At 36.7% G+C, this 20,503-nt stretch overlaps 1 protein-coding gene and 1 long non-coding RNA gene across 2 annotated transcripts in view; one reads left to right on the top strand and one right to left on the bottom strand.

The window, feature by feature from the left end:
* The window catches only part of LOC107572841 (adhesion G-protein coupled receptor D1-like), a 46,657-nt gene that overhangs the window by 18,547 nt on the left and 7,607 nt on the right, over positions 1-20,503 (bottom strand). Inside the window, exons 7-13 of the mRNA XM_016259273.1 lie at positions 17,164-17,237; positions 14,692-14,853; positions 14,240-14,299; positions 13,656-13,782; positions 10,747-10,854; positions 8,501-8,576; positions 5,187-5,328 (exon numbers count right to left, since the gene is read on the bottom strand). Of these exons, the coding sequence (XP_016114759.1) occupies positions 5,187-5,328; positions 8,501-8,576; positions 10,747-10,854; positions 13,656-13,782; positions 14,240-14,299; positions 14,692-14,853; positions 17,164-17,237 (749 nt within the window). The remainder of the gene's footprint in view (positions 1-5,186; positions 5,329-8,500; positions 8,577-10,746; positions 10,855-13,655; positions 13,783-14,239; positions 14,300-14,691; positions 14,854-17,163; positions 17,238-20,503) is intronic.
* LOC107572842 (uncharacterized) lies at positions 339-20,063 on the top strand. The gene is made up of 3 exons (XR_001607410.1): positions 339-419; positions 15,412-15,416; positions 20,054-20,063. It is a non-coding gene; the product is annotated as an uncharacterized lncRNA (long non-coding RNA).

The following is a 20,503-nucleotide window of genomic DNA, read 5'->3' as shown; positions in this document are numbered from 1 at the left end:
AGCATGAGAGAGGAAGGGGAAATAAAGACAGAGGGGGACGCCAGACCAACTCAAAGACACATTTAAAGAAAGATTGGAGAAGAATGAGTGACTGAGTGAGTGTTTGAATAAATGAATGGGTGAGCAATCAATGATTGAGTAAATAGGTGAATGAAGGTGAGATTGAATGAATGAGTCAGGGAGTGAACGAGTTAATCAATGAGTGAGCGAAAGAGTGATTTCCACAAAAATATGAAGCAGCACAGCTGTTTATATATATATTTAAGGGATAGTTCAACCAAAAATGAAAATTCCCTTATGATTTATTCACCCTCAAGCCATCCTAGGTGTGACTTTCTTCTTTCAGATGAATACAATCTAAGTTATTTAAAAAAATGTCCTGCCTCTTCCAAGGTTTATAATGGCATGAATGGTGAATGGTGGTCGGGGTTTTGAAGCTAAATAAAGTGTATTTTTGGGTGATCTATCCCTTTAAGCATTTAATCAGCAGATTAGAACATGATCATGATCATGTGACACTAAAGACTGGAGTAATGGCTGCTGAAAATTCAGCTTCCATCACAGGTATAAATTACATTTAAAAGTATATTAAAATTGAAAACAGTTCTTTTAAATTGTAATAATATTTCACAATAATACTAGCCTAATCACCCCTAGCCTAAATAGTCTCTTATTTTTTAAATAGGGAAATTAGTTTGGCTGTACTGCTCAGTAACTTGCAAAACATGAAAAATAATTGTGATAAGATTTCATTTCATTTCCCAAAAATGAAAATCAGATTTTTATCTGCTTACCCCCAGGGCATCCAAGATGTAGGTGACTTTGTTTCTTCAGTAGAACACAAACGAAGATTTTTAACTCAAACCATTGAAGTCTGTCAGTTATTGAGATTGTAGATAGAGTGTCAGTTGTCCATTTGAGAGATAGGTGGCGGTAATGCACTTATAAGTCTGTGATCTGCCGTAAAGCAAGAAGAAGAAGACGCGTCACGCGCCGGCTGTTGAGAACGCGCTCAGGACAGTTCGGACATTGCGGTGAATCAGAGGTAAAAAACTATATAAATACTGTTCAGTTTCTTGCACAAACTGATCGTTTCGTGTCTTTACACATTAATGTATCGTCACGAGCTGCAGGGTTTAATTTGGTTTTGTTTGTGTATGTCTTTTTGACTCTCAAAGCCGTGATTCCCATTCACTTCCATTATATGACTGACAGACTGCAATCTCTTTAAGTTAGTATTGAAAATTGTGTGAGCGAGGGAGTGTGTAAGCAGGCGCTTGAGTGAGTGAGTTCAGACAGGAATTGGGTGTGCGAGTTATAAAAATGGTCTGGCGGTGAGCACTGCTCATTATTGTACCTTTAAAAACCCTAACTGTACTATGTGGACAACAAAAGTACTCAGTCATCCATCAGAATGTGTGTCAGAATTGGTGAGATTTTTTACAAGTTGTATTAGGACTGTGTGAATCTGTGATTATATCTGAACCACAGCGGAAATACTTTCTGGTCAAAAAACTGCTTGCGGTTCAGTAATTCATCCATAAACATCTTTACTGGACACAAAACCACATTCACATGAACACAGCACAATGGATCATCCATTGTGCTGTGTTCATGTGAATGTGGTTTTGTGTCCAGTACCATTCACCAATAATGTCCAGGCTACTTCATATGCACATCGAATTTGGAGGTTCGTTGTATTAAAATTAATAAACAGCCTCTAGTAATGCCTTTGGTTAGTGTAAACATATGTGCAAGTACACGTTCACACACAGCGCGACAGATGCACACTCTCGCTCAGTATGTGTGGCGTCTCTGTTTCGTGTCTGCTCCGCTGAAGCTTTATTAGGTTGTAAATGCAGGGAGAGCTTGTCAGAAATCTTTTTTTTAATCCTCTTGATTTTGACACTGAGCATCGCCAGCATTCCTCATGAAATCACTCTTTCCATTTGTTCACCTCGTGCCAGTGAGAGACCAGACAGGTGAGGAGTGGAGAGGGAAGAAAAGGAGAAAAGAGATGGAAAGATGAGATGAGGATATTGCTGCATTTAGTTTCTCGATTGTTGCTTAGGTTGCAGTCTTTGTAGTTTATGGATGGGTCAGGATGTTTAACTAGCCATCCAACAACTGCTTATCTTTAATATTTTAGTGGCAGCGCTTTAAAGCGTAAAACACATTGAGACACTATTTTAAGGAAAGTTGCATCTATATTAATCTCCTTTAAATTTACAAATGGACAAGTTGGTTGTTAAACAATTAAGAGTAAACTAGTCCACTGCCAGACGACAAGCTATAGCCATCAAAGCACCTGTTTTGTAACAAATCCACTGCCTTGAACAATAAATTACAATTAAAACAATAATTGTCAGACTTCAGTAATGGCTGTATTTAGTGTTCATATCTACTGCTAAAAAGTTTGATAATTATTGATCAAAATAAATGCAGCCTTAGTGAGCATAAGAAACATTTAAAAAATATATTTTTTAAAAAGAAACAAATAAAAACATTATAATAAATAAAATTACAGACCCCAAACTGCATGGTAGCATTTATTGCAAAGAAATGCACCTGAACGGTGTCTGTTGAACATGATCCTAAATTTACTTTATTATAAAGGGCTTACTTAAGACCAAATAGTTGACTAGTCATTCAAACAACTCCTTAAACAGTTGATTTTGAAAATATGTAGCTTTGCAAATCTCCAGTGTATTTCAAAGGCAATAAACCAACACAAATCTCGCTCTGATCACAGGGAGAATTTCCCATGAGAAGCGGCGACAACCTCCAAAAAACCACAGACAATTTATATTGAATTCACTAATGTTTAACGGTAGTTGAATCATTCTACCTAACAAGACATTGGCTAAAACACAACACAGAGACCATTATCTTAAACAGTCTTATCACTGTACTCCATCACATATGCAGTGACAGATTATTGATCTAGTGATTCAGCTCACATACATTACTCAAGAAACACTGGTCTGACACTAATGCCTCTGTTCTGGACAGTCCCACACATAGGAAGCCAGTGCCCCAGGATTAATTAGACAATCACTCAAACTATAACTAAAGGAAATTAAAATGTCTGAATAATGTGTAGCACGGACATGCAAAATAAAAAAATATATATACTGTATATACTGGAAAGTCAATGGCTATTGTTAACTGTTTGGTTCCCAATATTCAGCAGAAGAAAGTTCATACAAGGTTTGAAACATGTGGAGGGTGAGTAAATGATGACAGAATTAAATTTTTTTACATGTTTCTGGATTTACTCTTTTAGCAGGCTCCTTTTATTCAGCATAATGGGTCTTTGTACAAAGACACATTTCCATCAACAAACATCACCGAAATAAACATCTCTCACAAAACCATAAAAAGCCAGCAAAACAAACGCTAGTCTCTATAGTTACATGCATGCCATCATGGTTTTGATTTGGAAAGCTCTAAAAATGCTTTTAAAAGAACAATGAAAAAATAAACGACTGCTCATTTAAATAATTTTTTTTCTTTGAGGGTATTGTGCTGTATATGAGTTTCTTGTTTATTTAATGAAACAAGTCTTTGTTAAGAAGGGTTATGACAGAATGCAAAGGTTAGCAGATCTTATATAACGGTCAAGAGCATAGTGAGCTGTCAAATGTGGGTTAGCTGATGAATAACGCGTGTAACGTGGTGTGTGAAATCCAATGCTACGGTGAACTCCTTGTTTTTTTTAGCAAATACTCTCCAAAAACATGCTGTATTGGTTGACTTGTCTACATGCCATCTGTATCCATTTTTGATGGGTTTCCCATGGAAATTTGGCAGACAGATGCATCCTCAACCGAGTCTTAGCATCTGCGCACACATGCCAAATAAACTCCTTGTTAAACCAAATCATCTTTCCCTTCTCAAAAGACCTCAAGGCTTATGGCTCCAGCATTCAGAACCACTTTTCTTTTGGAGCAAAGCTCTAGATGTTTCAGAGCTGAAAAAAAATGTGCAAGGAATGATGCAAACCGAAATGGATTTCCATGGTTAGTCCTGGCAGTTCTGAACTCTGGGGCTCACCGAAAGACACAACCACAAACACAGTGACAGCAGCAACAACAAAAAAAAGAAAAGAAAAAAAAAAGTTTTTTGGTCTTTGAAAGTTTTCCTACAACTAATTAGAATAATTTCTGTTCCGTTTAAGAAATATAAAGGGATGATTCTGGTTAGACTAAAGTCTCAGAATAAATCTATGTATCAATCAAACCTCAATGTTCAGAATACACTGTCACAAATGGCCTAAAATGTGTGGGGATGCATTAGAAATCTCACCAGTCTTTCTTCACATGCATGACACTGTTTTAAATGACCACTTGCCATGGAAACACAAGATACTATTTGAAAGCTTCCAAAACCATCAGATACTCTAGCAACTTAAATTAGGCATAAAATATTGATACAGCTATGACTGTAAAAAGTTATATTTTTTGTCAAAAACAACTTTTCTTCTTTTCTGTTGTGCATATCTTCTCTCCTCTGGAAATTTACTTTCTCTCACCAGCTTGGTGCTGGATCTGCCCGGCCAGATCGGTCATTAATATGAATTTATGTTAATTGCATTCGGTCTAACTGATTTGCTGAAAGCCAGATGTTGGTTGATGAGTGTGAGTGTGTTTGATCAGCTCACTTCTAAATGAAATGGTTGGTTGAATTTTCTGCTTGATCCTAAAGCTGTTGTTGTATACATTTTTGTACGTCATCTTAGTCCCCTAAATCCAGGTGTGAAAAACTTGTTGGGTCTTTCCCAAAAAGACTCATGGCTGTATTCGATCAAAAGGGTGCTTCTACTAAATATTGAGCAAAGGGTCTGAATACTTAGGACCATGTGATATTTCAGATTTTCTTTTTTAATAAATCTGCATAAATGTCAACAATTCTGTGTTTTTCTGTCAATATGGGGTGCTGTGTGTACATTAATGAGGAAAAAAAATTAACTTAAATGATTTTAGCAAATGGCTGCAATATAACAAAGAGTGAAAAATTTAAGGGGGTCTGAATACTTTCCGTACCCACTGTATATATTTTTTTAAATATGTATGATCTTCCAAACATACCAAATAACTGTTATACACACAAATGCACACAAGCACCCACACTCCTGACTGAACGCCAATATTAACAAAATGAGGTGAGGATTGATGTTCTCCTACCAGCTGATGCGTGAGGACGATCCGGATGAGCGGCTCAGTGGACAGGTTGAGTGACAGGGCAGGAGAGGGTTCCACCTTCAGAGAAATAAGATGACTGGCCATCTGGATCTTATGATCTTTAAAATCCACTGCCTCATTTATCCTGCAGAGACGGACAGTCAGTTATTGTCCACACTTCAACTACTGTACAAACTCTACATAATGAACAAAGAAAACGATGCTAATGACAGCTATCTGCAAAGAACTAATATCGTACCAATAATAACACATAATGATAGCATTAAGATAATAATAATCTTATCTAAAGAGAACAACAGCAAGATTGTGATTTTGTTTTTATAGAACAGCTCATTAAACAAGAGGTAATCACTGGCAGTTACATTATTCAGTTACATTGTCTGATTTTGCTCTGCCAATGAAAATAGTTCCAAACTAAGCCACAGCCTCAGACGTCACACCCACGGACCGTTGGCTGAACGTCTGATGCATATGGCACACAAAATTGGAAACGCTTTAGGAGTTTCAAAGTCGTCATCTGATTGGTTGAATTCTATAGGATTTTCGGGAGACGTGTTTCGCATTCTTTAATGTTCCACCTGGAAACAAATATGCTGTGACGCCAAACCCCCTCATGGAAGAAGAAAGCCGTTGTGTTTACAACTGTAACAGAGCGTTTATCAGGATCGACTAAATGCTGGATTTTCAAAAGCATGTGAAATGTGTAAAGTTTGCGGTACAGATTCTTGAAAATACGTCCAACAGTTTTACACACCGGTCTGTTATTGTGGGGACATTTCCACGCCCCTAAACATGATGCGGCACAAAACGAAATGTGATTGGTTGCTTTACCTGTCAGTCACATGGCCTCTTGGGCGGTCCTTGGCCATTCAAAGCGGCCAAGGTTCCCAGACCTTCTGCCGGCAGTCTGAATGTCTGGCTACGCGAGACTACAGCAGAATCAACTGTTCAGCATCTCAGAGCAACAGTAGTGCTGTTTGTTTTGTTCCTGCGTTAATCAGTGTTTCTAAATGTATCTGTTGAACTAATGACTCACTTACTTGTTTCCTTAATGAATGAATCAGTGTTTTTAAGTCAAGTCACATTTATTTTCATAGCGCTTTTTCCTACAGACATTGTTTCAAAGCAGCTTCATAGCATTAAACAGGAAGTAACAGAATTTGAACAAATCATTTGAATGAGTGATTTAATGACCTACAGGCTGCATCTGAAATTGCACCACTCAATATTTGAGTGAAGTATGCAATTTCAGATGCATTCACTTGCTTGTTTTCTAAACGCAGGGCTAGATTTTCAAAAGAGGGCCCCCCCCCATCGCCCATTGTACACATCTTACACTGACACCTTATTTTAAAGAAATTTTATTTTAGTATCATTCAGGTACACTCTAAAAATGCTGGGTTATTTCAACCCAATGTTGGGTCAAATATGGACTAACCCAACTGTTGGGTTAAATTTTGGTTACATTTTTAAATTAGCTTTTTAACCCAACAGTTGGGTTAGTTCATATTTGACCCAACATTGGGTTGAAACAACCCAGCATTTTTTAGAGTGTACTATTACAGTTTTTGTTAATATTTTTAATTATTTTTATATTTTCTGCTGTCATTTTGATTTTAGTTAAAGTTTTTGTAAGTTTATTGTTTGTTGTTGTTTTTCAATGCCTATATAGTTATTCAATTTTATTTGAGTTATTTTAGAACATCAAGATAAACTAAATGAAAATGGGAAATGTTGCCTTATCAACTAGCTAAAATAAAAGAGTTTAAGTAATTTATTTCAGCTAAAATTAATTTTATTTCAAGAAACAAAATGATTTTTAATATTTTTAATTTTAGTTAACTAAAATAACCCTGGTGTATAAATGCCCAAACTGCCTTAATCAGAATCTACTCAGTATTTATCTTTCAATACATAAATATAAAGATATTTACTTATTAAGCACTTTTAAAATGTTTTAAACATTTAACATTTAGACATTTAAATAACTATTTAAAAGTTTAACTGTTTATTTAACTGTTGCTTTCTTGTGATTTTTTAAATCATATTTAAATATTTGACATTATTTGATAAACACCAAAGTGAATAAAAAAATCTGAATGGCTATTTGAAAACATGTAAACACTGTTTGACTTCCTTTGTACAGGGGTAACAACGGTAACGGATGTATTTCTGCTGTTCCTAAAGCACCACCTCCTGTCAGAGAGTGAGTGAACTTGCATTTTTATTCAGCCCGTCTACTGTTTTTGTTCAAATCAATGAGAAAATCTGACTGAACTTTTATGCAGCAAACGTGCAGTGTTGTAACTGGTCGATGGAAAACGTGCGTTCTAAAAATCAAAACCATTCGGATAATAAGATTTCTAGAATTATTCACGTATTTTGAAGGGCCCATGATAACAATACCATTAATTTTTATTAGCCTGTTCTTCCATTGGCACAGCACGTCTTCGAAGCACTCGCAGCACGATGCAGCAACCGCCATTTAAACAATATATTTTCAAAATCCTTGCTCACTTTGTTTTTTCTTTTCCCACTTCTCTGCAGTCAGCACCAGTTTTATAGTGCCGCCTCTTCATTTTTAAACATTAACACACGCAACTGAAACTTTATCAATATTATTATTACTGAGCATTACTGTCTGAACCTTGACATGGGTCCCCCTGGTGGCCACGGGGCCCTATGCAACCGCGTATATAGCTTATTAGGTTGGGCCAGCTCTGACTAAATAAAACAGTGCTTTTGAACAAATCAGTTGAATGAATGATTCAAAGACTCACTTGTTTCCTTGCTAAATGAATCAGTGTTTTTGAACAAATCAGATGAATGAATGATTCACTGACTCACTTATAAAGACAATCTCTTGTTGACACCTACTGGTGTAAGGAACAACACATCACTAATGCACAAACTGGCAGTCTACAATACTGTATAACTGACAGCGCATATAGCATTTGTATAAATTTTATTTTGGTTTCTCATGAATGTTTAGACATTCACAAGATTTTACCCTGCAGCAGCTCTGTTGGCCAGTTCAGTTACACAAAAAAGAGGCCAGCTGAGTTCCAGAGCTGTGCTAAAAAAAACAAACAAACAAACAAAAAATTATTTGAGATAAGTACTGATCATGGCTGTGTTAAGACGGAAAGAGTGTTATCAGTCGCCTTAATGGCTGGGAGTATCAGACGCAGAGGCCCAGATGACAGAAAACCAAAGTAATAAAGACAAGCTCGCAAGAACATGATGTACAACAGGAAAAACACACACACACACACACACACACACACACACTTTACCTTGTTTGTAGAGGGCTGATTTTTTTGTAGTAGTTGTGCATTTTGTGGTAGAAAAGTCCCACGATCGTGGTCTGAGCTGCAGGGGGAAACATACACAAGTATTAACATTTGATCACACAGATGCATGTGTGTGTTGAAGAATGTGTTGTGCTGCCGTTGAAATGCACAGGGAGGATAGACTCATTATCACAGACACTGCATGCATTCCTCTCACTGCAGCTCTAATGGGAAAGATGTGTGTTCACACACACACGCAAGAAGAGCGCGATGAGGGACCACCACTTGTGTGAGGGGAAAATATGTTACACTCTACTTCAAAACTTTTTCAACCATTATATGATAAAATACATATGGCCATTTTCATTTAAGTTCAGCTTCTGTATTCGCATGAAAACACAATCATTATTATCATAATTTGACAGAAGACTTTGTGTAAATAACCTTGTAAAATAACTGTTGTATATTTGTATATATACCAACTGTTGGCAATATCATATCATCAGTGCCTGAATTAGAACCACACAATTAATTGTAGAAATAATTTACTTTGTGATTGGGATCAAAGTATCATTTACAGTATTACATTTAATTATACTACCATTTACAACATGCTTTTTATGCAGAAGTTGAGCACAGAAACCACTTAGAGGCATTTAAATTAGTCTAGGCCAATTATTAACAACAACCAGTTTAAAGCAACCTGATCACAGTGGCAGATGAAAATAAATGCTGAAATCACCAGACACTCAAGAGTGCCTTTTATTTATTTATTTTTTTGTAAATGTCTTGATTAACTGATGTCTAATAAAGCAATAAAATTATTCAGCAATTTGAGCAAGACAAAAATCGAGCAAGCAGCTGTAAATGTTATTTAAATAAACAATTTATTTTATATTTTCATTTTAATTTTAGTTTTGGTTTGAGTCATTTTATTATGTGCTTTTCTCATTTTTTAGATGAGCACCATAGTGGTGCTTATTTGCAGTTTTGGTTACTGTGAAACATGCTGAGAACTGTTGCAACTTATTAGTGTTTTTACAGGTGTTAATGGACCGAATATGCAATATCACTGTGCCCAAACTAACGCTTCTGAGTTGGGCTTCAGATGAGCTCTGGGCCAATAACCTCACAAACCAATGGGCAAAATCTCTCTACAAATGTTTTTATTAAGACTAAAAGAAACTTGGCCCAGCGGAAATACAGAGTGTTTCAATGCGCCCCTTCTCTCGCGGTCTTTAATTGGCGTATAAAAGCTCTGCTAGTTTCTGTTAATGAAGTGTACCATATGTCCAGCAGCACAGAAGAAGCGGTTCAGTGGCACATGAATGCCAGTGCTAGCGTTTATGTGCCATTTCTGACAATAGAGCTTTAATAGATTATTAAAACTGTTTATAATGAACGGAGCGGGGCTCAGGTTCAGCACCGTGCCAGAGGAGCTGAGGGGAGCTGACCCCAAAACGGTGTCAAACAAACAAAACGTTTAATGCCCTCATAATTACCGCCGCCACATGGGAAACATTGCAACTCTCATTCTTCAACTATAGCTCGCATTTATACATTAAAAAAAGGCAAGCGCACACACTTTCTCCGTTTTTAATGAAACTCCCCTTGAGGCACTTGTGTGATAGGCAGTTTTCGTCAGAGAGCAGCAGGAAGTCATCAGAGTTGATTGCACTGTACTCTTCAACCATAAACAACAAATAAACAGACAACAAATAAATGTCCCTCATCCTCCTCTTATGAAAACAATGTGTTCTTTCACCCCAGCCTGAGGTGTCCAAAAGCAATGAGAAGTGTGTGCGCACATTTACTCATAATCAGGGTTTAAATTGGGTAGGAATGATTCAGAACAACAACCTTCTATTCAAAAAAGAAAATATGATTGGCAGTTTGTTTAGCAGTCCATTCCATTTCATATGTCTACGCTCCAGTCCAAGTTTTGTTTGTTCCATTATGCACATTATGGCTAAATTGTGGTTAAGCGAGTGGAAAAGCATAAAGTTTGCTACTTTAAGCATGATTTATCACATTAGTCAGTAGCGGATGGCATAGGCGACATAGACAGGCACTGTTCTCCAGGACGGCACAGGACAACCTGCACCCTGGTCTGGCGAAATCACTAAATAAAATCAAATAAAATGTGCCTACTCCAGTAATAAACATTCATTAACATAAAGCTGTGGGATCGGGACATGGATCAACACCAGTTTTTAGGGTTTTGTGCTTTGAGACATGTGCATACTCACACTGCATTGTGAGGGCCTCTCCTGGTACTGAGATGTAACTCTTCCCTTGTGTGGGGAACCGGTAGCTGTGCAGATTGTAGTTCTGAGGGATCTTCATCAGAGAGTAATCTAGACACATTTAAAAAAAAAAGATGGGTCACTGTTCACAGTAAGTATACTCTTTGTTACTGCATCACTTCCTAGAAAGTCAAAAGGACCAGCATTTTGGTACTGAGTACTGAATGTAATTTCAAACTGTGTGATTTCAATCTGAAAGGCAGCTTGTTACAAAATCTCACATAAATTACTCTGTGACAAGCGGCTACACGTGTGTACATTTTTTATGTAAACACAGTCAACACTGTTTACTTCAACTTTATATCAGCTCTGAAATTTGTAACTTATTTTTATTACAGACCGTTTACGTCTTGAATAAATTGTCTGATTAACTTGAAGCAATTTTTACTTAATTGAAAAATATATGTGAAAGCTACATTGCATTGTTTTATAAAAAATGACAGCAAATACATTAATAATATTACAAATGATTTTTATTTAAAATAAATGAATCAAATCATCAAATAATCCTGAAATAATGTATCATGGTTTCCACAAAAATATTAAGAACCACAACTGTTTTTTCACAATATATTTCACAATATTTTTACTGTATTTTTAACAAAAAAAAAATGCTAAAAATAACTTAATAATAACTTAAAATTCAATTCAATTAAAGTTTATTTGTATAGCGCTTTTCACAATACAAATCGTTGCAAAGCAACTTTACAGAAAATTACGTTTCTACAATATATTTAGTAGTAGCTTAGTGGTGACTGTCAGTTAATGTACACATGGCAGAAATGTATGGAAAATCAATTAAAGACGTAATCAAACAGACGATGAACACTATTAACAGCAATTATTATATGATGTAATCAAACTTATAGCAAAATTTGGTAGTTCTGTATGTTGTTTTGTTTCTTAAAATAAAGAATCAACAGTATATTCACTTTTCTGGTGATATTAAAACTGGCACAGAGAATTGTGAAATTATCTGGTACACTAATGGTACAGTACAATAACCCAAACAACCACGGTCAAAACATTTCATGTTACGTTTTTTTTTCCCAAAAGACAAGATAGACATGCACATTTGTGTTTGATTCCTTAATTTGCAGCACTTCTGACTACTTAAAATCATTATGAACATAAATCAACTTTCTCATATATGTTAAAGGGGTCATATGATGCTTTTTTAAAGATCATTATTTTGTGTATTTGGTGTAACAGAATATGTTACACATTATTTTTCAAATACTGTACATTATTGTAAGTCCTCTATGCCCTGCCTCTCTCAAACGCTTCGTTTTCTACAAAGTCCCTCCTTCCGACAAGCGTAGTCTGCTCTGATTGGCCAGCTGACCCAGTGCATTGTGATTGGCCGAACACCGCAAGCACTCGTCGGAAATTTAACGCCCCTTACCATAATTGCGAGCTTCATCTTTCAAAATAAATGTAAAGACAGAGCCCGAAAGGGGAACAGAGTCACGTGACAGACACAGTGATGAAGCTGGTATGTGTTTGCAGTACACAAGCCACGGTTAAGACAGCTGACTCCACTGTGATGTGACCCCCCCCCCTCTCTCTCTCGCGCTCTCTCTCTCTCTCAATTCAATTCAATATGTGCTTTATTGGCATGACAATTGTTACAATGTATTGCCACAGCATAGTGTTTACATTGAATCTAGAACAGATATATATGCAAAAAAAACATGCATGTATATACATTTAAAAAGTAAAACAAATTAAAATTTTAGAATCGTAGAATTCTACGATTCTAAAATTTTAATTTGTTTTACTTTTTAAATGTATATACATGCATGTTTTTTTTGCATATATATCTGTTCTAGATTCAATGTAAACACTATGCTGTGGCAATACATTGTAACAATTGTCATGCCAATAAAGCACATATTGAATTGAATTGAGTGTGTGTGTGTGTGGTGTGGTGTGTGTTTTTGTGTGGGCGTATCACTGATTTATCACTGGGCGTATCTCTCTCTCTCTCTCTCTCACTCGCTCACTCGCGCACACACACACGATGTGCAAAACTCCGCATTTGAACAGTCAATAGCAAATACTTAAAATAATAACAAAACAGTAGCTGATTCAGAAGCGCCAGATTGTCATAGCAAAGTCAGAATTACCTCCTCTCCTAGGTTCATGAAACGGTCGTCCATAAAATGCATTGCTGTTCTGTTGTAAGTCATCTTAAAGATTCCTAATTGCATCTACTTTCGGAAGGCCAAATAAAGTGCTTTTGCTTTCGCACTGAAACACACAGCGTCTCCCTGACATGGCTGCTTCAACACTAACTGCTGTTACTGAAACCACGCCTTCTTTCTTTGCGTGCACATTTGGGCGGCATTATGCAAATATTTCCACATAGTGAGGTAGATATGTGGGGGCGTGTTAGAACGAGCCGTTTTAGGGGGGCGTGGCAGAGTCTTAACTTTGATAAAGAATATCTCTTTGGTTTTGAGACTTTAGTCTTTGCAACTTCAGGGATCTTATCTATGCACAATCAGCTTGTAACACTCCAAAGAGAAAGGAAAACTTCAAATCACATCATATGACTCCTTTAAAACATTTAACACGTCTTGGAATAACATAAAATTGTAAAATATGGCTGTTTAGCTTTTTCAAGTCATGTTTCATATCTCAAACTTCAAATTCCTTAACTCAGGCCTAATTGTACACTGTGACACACACCCTGTATGCTGCATTCATGCATGTGCATTAGGTATGCGTTCCCCTTTGAGCATACTTGGACATACTCCACATACTTCAAGCCAGAGGAAGTGTGAATTTCTAAGAACAGATATTCTAGAAATGGAAGTTTGAAGAAGTGTTCTGGAGTGTGTACTGACCTGCTACAGAGCTCTTGCCCCCTATGGCCAAAGGAGCCTCTGCGTCTGGGCTGGACCGAAGGTTGGAGACCATATGCACCATCACTTTATCCACAGTCTCCACCAGCCCACTGACCACTGGACTCCACTGTTTACCATGATAAAAGACAAGTCCAAAGTATATTACGAACCTGATGATTCTTTCAGATACCAATAGGTTTGTAGTACCTTCAGCTCCATTTAACACATTCTTTCAGTTCTACATATGAAGAGTTCAGATGCAAAAGCCTCTAAGTGCCATCTGAAATTTTCATCTAAAATTAGCATTTTTATCAGACTCCTATATTTATGTTAATTTATTTCACGTTTTTAATTTAAAGAAAAATTACTGAACCTAAACATAGGAGCCTGATAAATATGCTAATTTTAGAAGAAAATTTCAGATGGCACTTAGAGGCTTTTGCATCTGAACTCTTCATATGTTCCCTCAAAGGAACCGCTGAAATGCGTAACAAGTCTGCAGATTCATCTGGACCTACTTATGAATGAATGGACTGATAGAATCTTTATATCTTTCCAATCATCAATCTATCCATTAAACGTACCTCATCATTTTCTCTCCAGTCGCTGGCAGTTATGACCTCATCCACACTTTTCAGTAGAGACTAAAACACATAGAGCAGAATGATGCATAGTTAAAAACTTGTGTGTGTGTGTTAAGTCTAAAAGAAACAGTGAAGATGCTTCTATTTTTCTTTTTTTCCCCCACTGTGATTTACAATTCTGTTCACAAATTTGGGGTCAGTAAGTTTTTTTAAAAATATGTTTGTAAGAAGTATCTTATGCTCACCAAGGCTGCATTCACTGTTTGATTAAAAATACAGTAAAAACAGTAATATTGCCGTAATATTGTCTATAACAAAAATCACACAATTAATGTCACAAATGTACTTATTTTAATAAAGACCTAAAAATAATGCAGATTCTGAAATAATTATTTTCTTTTATCTCAATGTTTCTTTATGATTTCCAAAACCCTCAAACGTCCCATCTTCACCTGTGTAAGATTGTTGGCTGTTTCCTGAGGTATAGTGTTGTTTGGAAGGTTAAATGATAGAGACTGAAGGAGGTCGAGCGTTTGTAACCGCATGGGGTCCTGAAGTCTCTGAACTTCCTCTGTCAGGTTTGTGGAGGTAGGTCGGGGGATCTCTGTGGTTCTCTGTAACACACACAAAAATATCTGCTATATATGTGTCAACAGCACTCCATAAAATGACCCACAATCACATGTAATGGCTCTGTGTGGCTCGGACTTGACATTCAAAATATAAATGCGTTTTTGTGGTTTCCCATAACCTAATATAATCATTTCAACACGCATCAGAATCACTGGCGCTTACAGTACAGCTGAAATTATTTAATTAAATCTCATTCTCAAAGGATTTGTGAATGTCAATGTCAACAGCCAAGCTGAATGCCAGTCTTACTTGAACTTTCCAAAGAAGTCTGAAGAAAGAACCTCCAAACTAATTGCTTAAAGTCTCATTTTTTCATCCATACCCTATAAGAGGCCATTACGGAAAATCTTCTCTTTTACTTGACCTCCTTACTCAATAACAGCCAGTGTTGTCATTTGCGCGAATGCTCAAACTCTGATTTCTTTCCATTTCCTCAGAGTCTGGGGGGGAAACAATAGTTACGAAAGAGCTGAATTTGTTTGTGTTTACAGCTTCGGCCTCCACCTCATTTCCTGCTGTGCTCTTGTATGTCTGCCAAGGGTGTGTGCGTCTATTCACACATGGACGGTCCCAGAGCGACGTCTGCATCAGCTTCATAACACCTAATCATCCAAGGGTGTGTGAGGTGTAGTCTGGGAGGCCCTAATCATGTGTGTGTGTGTGTGTTTGTCTGTGTTCGTCCACTCCATTTAATTACTGCGCAGAGAAGAATCCGAGCAGACAGACTGAGAGCCTGTAAAAGGAGGTGTGTCAAACACCGCTGAGAGCCTTTAGAGGATATGTCAGTGTCTTGAATGGCCAACTTAATTTACTAGCATTCAAATGAAGTCAACCATCTGAGTGTACTGCTCTCGGTGACTGCTGTTCTCCATATGCTCACATTTACACCGCGGATCTTGATGTGCAACTATTTCAAGAAATGTCAATAAGTTAAATAATTTCCCATATCCTAGCTCAATATGCAGAAACAACTGTAAGGGGCTGTTCACACAGAACGCATTTTTACACTCCACTCCCCTGTTTTTGCTTTGTTTTTCTATGCAAACGTGCACTAGATGGACGTCTTTGGCCATTGCATTCGTGCCTCACATCTTTTCCGACATTTCACATGACACATCATTCAAGTTTAAGTACAACTTTTAAAACAAATAGCCCTAGAATTTGTATTCCTTTTTAATTCACTGCCCTATGTTACAAGTTTTAAAATGTAAAAACACTTTCTGTATAAATAGCATCTAAGAAAAGTAGGTGGATTGCCTTGAAAAGTGTTTGTTTGAGCAGCTCAGCTACCAAAATTGGCTCAACCAATGGTGTAAGTTTGAGGCGGGACTAACTCTGTTTGCTTGACCAATGGCAGACTGGGTGATGGTTTGGGACAGGGTTATTATCATAACTAAAATAAAATACAATATAAACAAATATATATATATATTTTTTTTTTACTTATTTCAGCTAGTTGCCAAGGCAACATTTTCAATTGTTGTTTAGTTTAAATTAAAGTGAAACTAACTGAAACTTAATATAGACATATTTAAAAAATGATCAAAATGATAAAAACACAGCAAAATCACCAAAAAATTTAAAAAGAAATTATAAAAATATAATCTAATTCAAATTACTAGCAAAAACTATAATAGCATATAAGTGACACTAAAATAACACTGACTCAGGAATGATTTTTTTGCAATTAACTGACAGTGGTGACATATAAATAAATCACATACATACCCTTCAAGGGTTATGAAGTGTATTTTGGGGGGATTAGTTGTTATTTTACTTAAATAAACTCATGAATCTTAAATTCCAAAAACAGACTTCACTGCAGTTAATCTAGCCAGGCTGGGATGGTTTCGATTAAGGCTGATGAGTGAGAAATCCTGCCTTGTACTTGTGGTTGTTTCAGTGAGCTCAATTAATCAAACTAACAGAAACCAAAGACAAATGTTTCGTAATTAGATACTGGCGAATTCACCGCAAGAACTTATTTCTTACTTTTACTGAGAGGGAAGAGAGACAGGTTAGTGCTTACCCTCATTACAGATGTGTTTGCACATACATTAGTCAAACAAAATGACTGCCCTCAAAGTTTCAGTGTTTTTTTGGGAATATTCTAATGAGTGCTCCTGCCATGTGAAATCTCCTAGATAACCCTGGAATTTGGAGCAATACATGATGAAGTTGTATTTCTGCTGTTATCTTTCTATGCTCCTCTGGTTTGAGAGATTACAGTCCTAACTCACAGAAACAGAATCAGAAAGTGCAACGGGTGACCTCAGGTCAGAAGAATTTACCTTTAACTGAGTATCTGTTGCAGCAGTGACATTGATGGATGCTTCGGTTGGGAAGGTGGACATCACATTCTCACCTGTGGTGACAAAAATAAATGAAATGCTGTGCAAAGAAAACAGATATGAATAATAAATTAAATTAAATGTATGATTAAAAATTTGTAAAATTATAAAATATTTTACATTTCTAATATTTATTTGATTAAATTTAAAAAAAATAAATAAGAATAAAAAATAAATAATAATTGAGTGATGTAATAAGAATTATTTATATGACATCAAAGCTATGCACAGAAGCTAACTAAAGAGCTCTGAACAAGTTCTCTTCATCTCATGGAACAAATAGTTCACACCTGCTGGAAAGGCACATGTGATACCTTTCCCTGAACGCACATGTCGGTTGCAGTGAGGCTGGTTTATAGGGCCCCTGGAAAAGCAGCTCTCTAATGACTCTGTACTATGCCCCTCATTAGAGCCTATTAAAGCTGGACGTGAGCAAAACAACAGTAGATTTTCTCTTCTTCAACAACAACATGTTTTTTTTATCATTAACAAAAGGTCTTTTTCCATAATAGTGGCTAACAATCAGTGCTGTGAGAGGATATATTTCAGTTTCTAAAGTGGTGGCCAATACCTCCTCCAGAGTGCCAACATCGACCTACATAATCACTATCATCCCCCTTTAAAGAGCCATGGATCCATATTTGTTCAAATGCCAGTATGGATGTTTATGGAACTGAATTGTAAAGTTGCACCATAAAAGTTTCAATAATTTACTTGAGAAACAAAATTGCTGAGGTATAAATTTATTTTAAAGGGGTCATATGATGCTGCTAAAAAGAACATTATTTGGTGTAATGAAATGTGTTTATGTGGTTTAAGGTTATAAAAACACATTATTTCCCACATACTGTACATTATGGTTTCTCCTCTATGCCCCTAAACTGCTCAAAACTCGCGTTTGAATCGTCAGTGGCAAATTCTTTATATATAAAAAACGTACTTACAGTCTGTGAGTCAGAACTGCCGGCACTGTAGTCTACTCTACCAGGATCAGGAAACAGTCCTCCATAAAATGTGCTGCACACATCTGAATATTTGGGTTGAACTGTTCTGGAATAGTGTTGTAAATTTAACCACTGATTTCTAGTCGTGTCCTATTTTGGAAGGCCAAACAAAGTAGTTTCGCTTTCACAACGAAACACAGCGTCATACACGGCGGTCTAGAGTGAGCGGAGGCCGGCGGCCTAGAGGGAGCGCCGAAGGAGCAGCCAGAGGGCTTGCGGCAGCCACATGTGACGACCCCGGGCTGGACTCTACTTCGTCCACGGTGAAAGCCGATCCGGCGATCCACAGCGCGAAGTTGATGTATTTTCTCAGCGACCACCACGGATCATCTCCAGGCATGACGAAGCGGATATCGTCCTCTTTTGGAAGACCAAACAAAGTAGTTTCGCTTTCACAACGAAGCACACAGCGCCTTCACGACATGGCGGCAACAACAATACTACAGTGAGAATAAAAGTTACGCCTTCTTTCTTTGCGTGAACATTTGGGCGGTGTAATGCAAATCTTCCCACATAGTGATGTAGATATGTGGGGGCGTGTTAGAACGAGCCGTTTTAGGTAGGCGTGGTTAACTCTTAACTTTTATAAAGAATATCTCTTTGGATTTGAGACTTTAGTCTTTGCAACTTTCAGATCGTCTTTATGCACCAAGAGCTTGTAGCACTTCAAAGAGAAAGGAAAATTTTAAATCGCATCATATGACCCCTTTAAAATTAAGGTATTGGAGACAGGGTACTGAATTTTAGCATGATTTTACATTTTACATGTACACATTTGGCAGATGCTTTTATTCAATGTGACTTACGCTGGATCCAAAGTATTTATTTTTGGATATTACTGTTTTAGAAATACATGCTTAAAAGAGGAAGAAATAAACTATTCACCAATTTTAATTCTCCAGTAAATGTATTTTGTTTTAAGGATGTTTAAATATTTACTGGAAAACAGACAAAAATACTGACAATGCAGGACTCCAGGTCTGACCTTAAAGACCAGTTCAGTATTGTACTTAATTTAATTACATTTTATTAGTTTTGGAAAACAATTTAATCTTCGTATGGTAATGGAAAGGCATAACTTCAAGCTTTTTGTGTTGTCTGGTCTAAAAGGTCAAGGTTTGTCTCATTAGCATGGCCCTGTTAGCCCTTGCTGGAAGATTCTCTAACTACACCATTATGGTGGGCATTTGCCAACCGGCATTGAGATGAATGGGAATGTTAATGGACAGCAATCTCCAGATGTTAAAGACCTCATTGGTCTGCTCTCTGATACTGATGAAGATGGAAACCATTTATTAAATTTGTCTTTGCCACACTAAAGCATCTTGCCTGCAAGAAACTCCAACCAACTGCCCAGACGAGGTTCCAAACACTTGCAGTTTAAAAGAAAACAAAACCCTGATATAAAACTCGTCCCGCCACCACATACATATAAGGTAAAGATATGCGCAGTTACAACCAAAGCCATCAAAACGGCCTTCGAGGACACATATGCAAGAACAAACATTTAATGGTATTTCAACAGTGCATTTCAGTGTGGTTCGTTTTGAGGACTGGTGGAATGTGGACCAGTGTCTCTGAAGGAAATTGTCTTCAAATGCTTCTTCCGCTCTATAATAACCAGCATGCAGGGTAATAACTCCAAAAATGGCAAAAAACAAACAAAGCGGCAACATCACAGATGTTTCTTATCCATACAATCAAAAGAACATTCTGAAATCCACTTTTTGGCCATGATCTCCACCAATGGCACTTCAAAGTACACTTTTTTTTCTTTGTATTAATCTAGACCACTGACCACCATTCAAAAGTTTGGGATTGGAAAGTATTTTTTAAGTGTTTTTGAAAGTAGTCTCTTATGCTCACCAAGACTTTACTTGCATTTGCATTTATTTGATCAAAAATACAGTAAAACAGTAATATTGGGGACTATTATTTCAATTAAAAAATGTTTTCTATTTTAATATATTTTAAAATGTAATTTAATCCTATGATGGCAACGCATTATTCCAGTCTTCAGTGTCACATGATTCTTTAGAAATCCTTCTAATATGCTGATTTGGAGCTTAAGAAACATTTATTTTGTTATGTTATCAGTATTGAAAACAGTTGTGCTGCCTAATATATATATTTTTTCTGGAAAACATGATGTGAACAGGTTTTTTAAAGTTTTTTTAATGAATGGAAAGCACACATCTTAAATAAAAAGCTTACATTATAAGCAACATTATAAGTACTGTATGTTCACTGTCACTTTTGATTATGCATCCTTGCTG

The sequence above is a fragment of the Sinocyclocheilus grahami genome, unplaced genomic scaffold, assembly GCF_001515645.1.
Source record: "Sinocyclocheilus grahami isolate Dianchi unplaced genomic scaffold, SAMN03320097.WGS_v1.1 scaffold1820.1, whole genome shotgun sequence".
Taxonomy (NCBI): domain Eukaryota; kingdom Metazoa; phylum Chordata; class Actinopteri; order Cypriniformes; family Cyprinidae; genus Sinocyclocheilus; species Sinocyclocheilus grahami.
This window is presented reverse-complemented; position numbering and strand designations above follow the sequence as displayed.